We start from the raw sequence: 6,840 nt of genomic DNA, 5'->3' as shown, positions 1-6,840 counted from the left end.
TAGCAGTGCTACCACATGATGGCAAGAAAGCTCACGTTACCAAGTTACAATGTCACGACATAGCGACGCAATGATGTCATGTCATGATGTTGCATGACATGGTCACTGAATTAGTCTGTATGTCAACATAGCCATTGCACTCGAACACACCATGCTTTCGCATTCAGTGCAAATACTACAGAGACTTAGATGCCTCTGCAACATTTTGCCTGTCTTCACTGCAGCCATAGGAACGAGTCCACATGTAAGTAAAACATATTCAGCACCATTCAGCTACATGAAATGCTAGCTGAAATATTTAGCTGCCTATCACATTAGAAAAGTGACACTCTTTAAAATTGCAAAGGTATTGCACAAAGCGATAAAATAATGACTGCATGGCTGGCAGCATGAATAATATATGTGCAAGTGGAAAATTTGCTTCTGCTGCTGCCATTTTAATAATGATAATAAAAAGCTAAATGAAGAAAGAAGGCCTTATCACTCACCTTCATTTGGTCGTCTAAATCGAAAGAGCAATAAGTGTTCTGTCAGGCTGACTGCACTGCCACAGCACCACACAAATTGTGCAGCTACAACAGCAGAAACTGTTCTTTTTCTCCCTACCACTAATGAACAGCAGGAAAAACTAATAAAACCCAGGAGACCTACTATATGCCTCAGTAGCTTATGCAACTGCTCTGCAAGATCCCGACACTCTTTCCTCAACAGTAGGCAAATGCATTAGCCAGAGAAAAGGAAGCCACTGGATATCAGCGTCAACTATGGCTAGAAGAAATTTCTGAGTAAGCCTCGAGTGACTTTTACATAAATATACACAGGCACACAATGTGTCTAAACCAAGCAGCTCACCAGAAACAAACATTTTCTCTCACAGACCAGCTGCGAGAATAACGCAGCCCATCAGAAAAAAAAAGGGACAGAAGAAGTTGCCTCACTAAGGTTGCGTGCGAATGCCAGCTTTCTCAAGTCGTTCTCGTCGCCTCAGCCGTGGTGGATCAGTGACCAAGAGGCCGGCTAGGTCACCAGGATGCAGCAAACTATAGAGTATGAGGGCCCCCTGTATGGATAGCACACGGTCCTGGTGCTTCATGTCATCAAACAGGTCCCAGTACATAGAGTGTTCCCATATGTGCTTGGTAAAGCACACTTTGCTCTTGTATAACTTGCCTGCAAAGATGAACAAAAGCACGATGCTGTAGAGAAGTCTTCACAGCAGATGGATACAATTTAAGTAACAACGTGTGCGTGTGTAAGGGTGCACCCCATATTCACACCAACTGCACACCAGGTCCACCATGCCCATGGTTATCTTGGAAACCATATTAGATGCATATACATATGGTTTTCACCTTAAAAAAGCAGCTAACTAGATCCTTGATTGACCATATTAGATGCATATACATATGGTTTTCACCTTAGAAAAGCAGTTAACTAGGTCCTTGATTGATATGTGGGGTTTAACGCCCCAAAACCACCATGAGACGCCGTAGTGGAGGGCTCCGGAAATTTCGAAAACCTGGGGTTCTTTAACATGCACCCAAATCTGAGCACACGGGCCTACAACAATTCCGCCTCCATCGAAAATGCAGCCGCCACAGCCGGGATTTGATATCGCGACCTGCGGGTCAGCAGCCAAGTACCTTAGCCACTAGACCACCACGACAGGGCAGCTAACTAGGCCCTACCAAAAGTTTTGTTCATGTACTACAAGTTGTAAAGTACTATTCAGAAACTTTTTAGGAATGGTTAAGAAGTAGCTCAGATAGAATACATTTAATTTTTGTGCAGTCATTGTACAAAAAGAAGAGCCATGCTCCTTGAAGATAAGCTTCTCTTCCAAGGCCATGAGCTATTCTATTTTACCACCACTCATAGTCTATAACCTCATAAAATTAACTTAGTTTTAGCCTCCCAATATTACTTGCCATTTGCATATGACATACCACCCCTATCTGCATTTTATGGAACCAAGGATCCGTATCAGATTTACATCGTGGTCCATATTTCTTTTCAATTTTCTTTTTCTTTTCCTTGTCAGTCAGTAATTATGCACTCATCATGGCAGGCATCATGTTGCGATCAATTTCCAGGATACTGAAGGCTGTTTCACTATTCAAAATGCTTTGGAAAGATAGTGGTGCTAGAAGAGCAGCCAGAAATATGAAGAAAGACAGTAAACAGGATTTCCTTTTTGCTATGTGTGTATGCATGCCTTGAGTGGTGTTACATTTTAAGGCATAATGTAAACAGTCTGTGCCAGAAAAATAGATCAATGCCTCACTATCCTGGCACGAGCAAGCTATTTTGTTTATAAAGCATGATCAAAGGAAATTGGATTTTGCCAGTCTGTTTTGATCATTGTTAATTTTTATCTAGCTCTGAAGCAGTAGTACAAATGGAAAAAAAATTATGAAGAACAAACAGAACCTGCTAGATTTAGCTTTCCATTTCCTGGGCAGAACATTTATCAGTGCTAAATCAATTGAAATTATTGTAATTAAGCAGCAATGTAATGTTTTTGATCAACTTTCAGCGCAGGAAAGTACAAGAACATGATTTGATTGATATGTGGGGTTTAACATCCCAAAAACGCCATATGATTATACGCCATAGTGGAGGACTCCCGAAATTTCTACCATCTGGGGTTCTTTAATGTGCACCCAAATCTAAGCACACAGGGCTACAGCATTTTTGCTTCCATCGAAAATGCAGCCGCCGCAGCCGGAATTCGATCTCGCAACCTGCTTGTCAGCGCCTGAGTACCTTAGCCACTACACCACCGCAGCGGGGCAAAAGTACGGGGACATGGACCAAAAATGTGAGGACACGAGCGCAACATTCTTGGTCTACGTCCTCGTCCTGTCCTGCGCTGTAACCTCATCAAAAATAAACCATCACCAACTATCCAAGTTTTCCCTTCTTGAGCAATGTATTGCTCACGTGTATATATATGCCTTTTTTTGTGACTATTTTGAGTCTCCTCATATGAAATTTCACCCAAGGTTCTAGAAATGTGAGAAAGAGTGAATTTTCTCCCATAATATTCCAGGCCACATTTTACAATTAAAGACATTTTTATTCTAATTGCACAGGGTACATGCAAGTCTAAGTTATTTAATCACAAATAAACTACACATCTATCAAGAACTCGAACTTTGGTTCATTATGTACCTGTGTTTATCCAGAAACACTAATAATTTTGGCGGTTTTACTAGCCGAAACCATGGTATAATGATGAGGCACATCGTAGTGGGGGTCTCTAAATATTTGCCTAAAACCACTAAGATTTGACTGAAAGTTCAAGAGGTGCAAGTATTACCTTAGTATTACTAAGGGTTTGCCAAAGGCTACTACAAAACTACCATGTGCTTTGCATGAACTTTTGATGGTTCATGAATTTGTCCACCAGTTTAAACAACTTAAGTAAACAATATGTTTACCTTTTATAGAATGTAATAACTAATAAGAGAAGGTGTTGAAATAGTTATATTGTAGAATCAAACACAACACAAATACTTAAAGGAACATTGACGTCAATTTTCAGAATCGAGATGGGCCCTTCAGTCGATGGCTGGGTGCACGTGGGTCATCTTGGCCTAATTTAAATCATGTCCGTTGCGTGGAAGTTTTTATTTCATTGGCAGACAGCGTACGAGAGCTTAATGAAAAATGGAGTGCCCTGGCACATCGACACTAGTGCATCTTCGGTGTGATACATTCTACACATACCATCCTGAATGACGATGCGCTAGTAATGATGACGTCTACAATCTGAGTGTTCTTATCGTGACTCCGACTGGCAACGAAGCCTGGAAATGCACGCACTCATCACGTCTGATCTTCATCACACTGCTTTGAATGATTTCATGAAATTACAGAGATGCAAACCACCTATAAAGAATGGCGAAATGAAAAAACAATATTCAATGTGTACTGGTCAGACAGCATGTCGGGGAACCGTTGTGAGTTGCGGTCGTCTGGTTCGAAGAACGGAAAAAGCGCAATGAGGGTGTCTTATCATTATGCGTATGTTACATGCCAATACAACTACAAACTATCAAAGTGGAGCAGCCTATAGATAGATATCATCACTAACAAGTAACATGCAGGCATCTTTAATAGTGAATTTGAGTTCATTCGTAGACTTCTTTGTGTCGTAATACCGGGTTATCGTCGTCGCAACCGTGAAAGGCTGGATAAGTGGGACCATCTGGAGGCGCAAAAAGTTGATGGAAGCAAAAATGATTCACGACATCGCGAATTGAGGCAATTACAATCTCCAGACCATCGTATTCAACCCGAGTCGACACTTTGACAGCAATGCAGGTGACAAGGCATGACTGAATTTGTGCACCTAGCAGACGAAAAGTTTGCGGAGTAGCTGAGCCTGACGTCACTTTTTTCTGTGGAGAAGTGATCAGCTATGGCGCGATCTGGAGGTGACCGTGAGATAGCGCTTCCAGCGCTAAAAATGGCAGGACTGCCGGCTGTTTCAAATCCTGCTAGATACCAGCAATATAAATCAACAAAAGCAATAGTTGGTCATCCCTCAGTTGTGCTTTAGGCCACGAATCACTACTAGGAGGTTGATACTTACTCGTTGACACAAAAATTTTGGCATGAGTAAATTTGATGTCAGTGCTCCTTTAAGAATGTTTTTAATTATGGTGGAACCTCACTGATATGATTCTGTGTCACACAATTAGTGGCCAAATACAGTTTTCTTTTTGCTCCTAGCCAATCTTTTGGTTAATACAAAATATGCATAACATGTTTTATTTTCCAGTTCATGTTAAGAACGTATCGAGATTCTGTATTGGGTAGGCAGGTGAACCAGAAAATGTTCATGTACTCATAGGTGTCAGCAGCGTTTAGTCTGGAGGGAGGCAGACCCCTGTTGCACCGCGGCGCCGGAGGAGGAGGGGAGCTGTGGTGGGACTTCAGGAGCAGCACTGGCATAGATTGATAGGAGCAAGTGCCCCCTTTGCAACCCCCTGCCAATGCCCATGAACATACTTAATTGTTTTAAAAGTGCTAATTATTTCCTTTCCGGTTACTTACATCAGAGAACATGCTGCAATTACAAAATTGAAACCAAGCTGTTGAAAAGTCATTTGTGGTTCAAGTTAGCACCATTTTCTCATAGTTCCAACCTTAAAATGTAATAGGAAATAAAATCGAACTGCTCCTTGGTTTAAATGGTAATTCCCGACATGTATTTACCATTAAAAGAACACATGCAAAAAACAAAAGTAACAGTGCATCATGCATGCTTGTTTGTTTTCTTGTGTGTGTCTGTTTCATGACAAATATGGTCTTAAAAAAATACATTGGCATTCCAGCTGCAGTTTCCCATAGTGCAGATCTAGTCAGTTCGGGTGAAAAGTTATTGAACGAGAAATGTTGCTAGGATGAACACTTAAATGAGGGGATGCAAAACATTGACAAAAATAGCCAAATAATCCACAAATTAGCCCACAGGCTGGTGTTTATAGCAACCACATTTGACTCATGTATTAAAAAAGAATGCAAAAACTAAACATCCACAGATTCATAGATCTATTAATAAGCTTTTTTTTAACACAGTGTAGTCGTCTCGCTAAAGCAAATTTCAATAAAACTTAAGATTCATTCAGAAGTTCTGAGTGTGGTCAATATTATCAGTGTCTCAACCAGCAATGTTCAATACAAAATTAAACACTATTATATTATTCTTTTTACCATGGCCAACTGACATTGCAAATTATTTTGAATTACAACTCGTAAAAAAATGTACTGTGGTTAGGATATTTAGATGGCAACATCAGCATAAAATCATTAGTCTCCTGAAATTTTTTCTGAGTTTAGAATAAAAACAGTAGAAGATTAAGAGTAAGATTTTGGAGATGTTCTCCAACAGCACACCTACTTATCTTTTACAAGACATACGATATAAATTTACAAGACACAGATGTTACAAGTTACATAGATTGCTTCAGATCCGAAAGCACTGCAATATTCTGCGAGCGACTCATTTACAACCACGGCGCAGATACAAAGCAGGCTACGTACTACTCGTACGTTTACGTGTACACAGCAAGCATACGCTGCAACCTGCACACGGTGCAGCAAAGGCAGGGGTTCGCTTTCAGCACTCCGTTTCTTGCGCACGTACTCTCACCGATGCCCGTGATAGCGAAAACAAGGCGTGTCAGCTTACGCACAGAACACGGACGTAGCCATAACTTTTATTTAAAATTTCCGGCTTCGATACACAACAGCCGCAGCTATGAAAAAAGACAAAAATGCGGTGACACTTTATACTCGCCAATAATTTCATAAGCCGCTTTCGTGGCACGCGATAAGCAGAATATTGGTAAATCTGGCGAATGGTGGGTTAACTGCTTTCGTTTTTCACTCGTAGCTGTCACCAAAACATAGACTGTCACACAGGACGCCACAACAGGAATGACAGCAACGACAATTAAGAACTTCCAAGCGCTTACCACAGATGCTACAGTTTATGCCGCCCACAGACTTGTTGCACGTATCTTCTTTCAGCATTGTCACGATTCCTTGAAGGTTGAGGCTCCGGTCAACGACGGTGCCATCACTCGAAAACTTGGAACGCTGCGAATCGTTTTTCAATCTTCGTGACCTCAGTTCTTGATCTTGCTGAAATGTGGCCGTCCTCATTTTGATACAGCGCAAGGCGACATTCGTCTTCTTCGATAACAGTAGAGAAACGTCCTCCGACGACTAGTTTTCGTCGAGTCGGTGCTGATTTACTCAAGAGGCCATACTTGTCACACAGCAGTACGCCGAGAGAGCAATTTTCGCCCATAACAAAATGAAGTT

General features: G+C 41.2%; 1 protein-coding gene across 1 annotated transcript; it reads right to left on the bottom strand.

Moving 5' to 3' along the window:
* Positions 1 to 503: 503 nt before the first annotated feature.
* LOC142775465 (uncharacterized) lies at positions 504 to 6,817 on the bottom strand. The gene is made up of 2 exons (XM_075876861.1): positions 6,489 to 6,817; positions 504 to 1,170 (listed from the first exon to the last, which is right to left on the bottom strand). The coding sequence occupies exons 1-2, from the start codon at positions 6,676 to 6,678 to the stop codon at positions 938 to 940; spliced, it is 423 nt and encodes a 140-aa protein (XP_075732976.1). The 5' UTR covers positions 6,679 to 6,817; the 3' UTR covers positions 504 to 937.
* Positions 6,818 to 6,840: the final 23 nt, after the last annotated feature.

The sequence above is a fragment of the Rhipicephalus microplus genome, chromosome X, assembly GCF_043290135.1.
Source record: "Rhipicephalus microplus isolate Deutch F79 chromosome X, USDA_Rmic, whole genome shotgun sequence".
Lineage (NCBI taxonomy): Eukaryota > Metazoa > Arthropoda > Arachnida > Ixodida > Ixodidae > Rhipicephalus > Rhipicephalus microplus.
The sequence above is the reverse complement of the archived record's forward strand: the minus strand, read 5'-3'. Positions and strand labels throughout refer to the sequence as shown.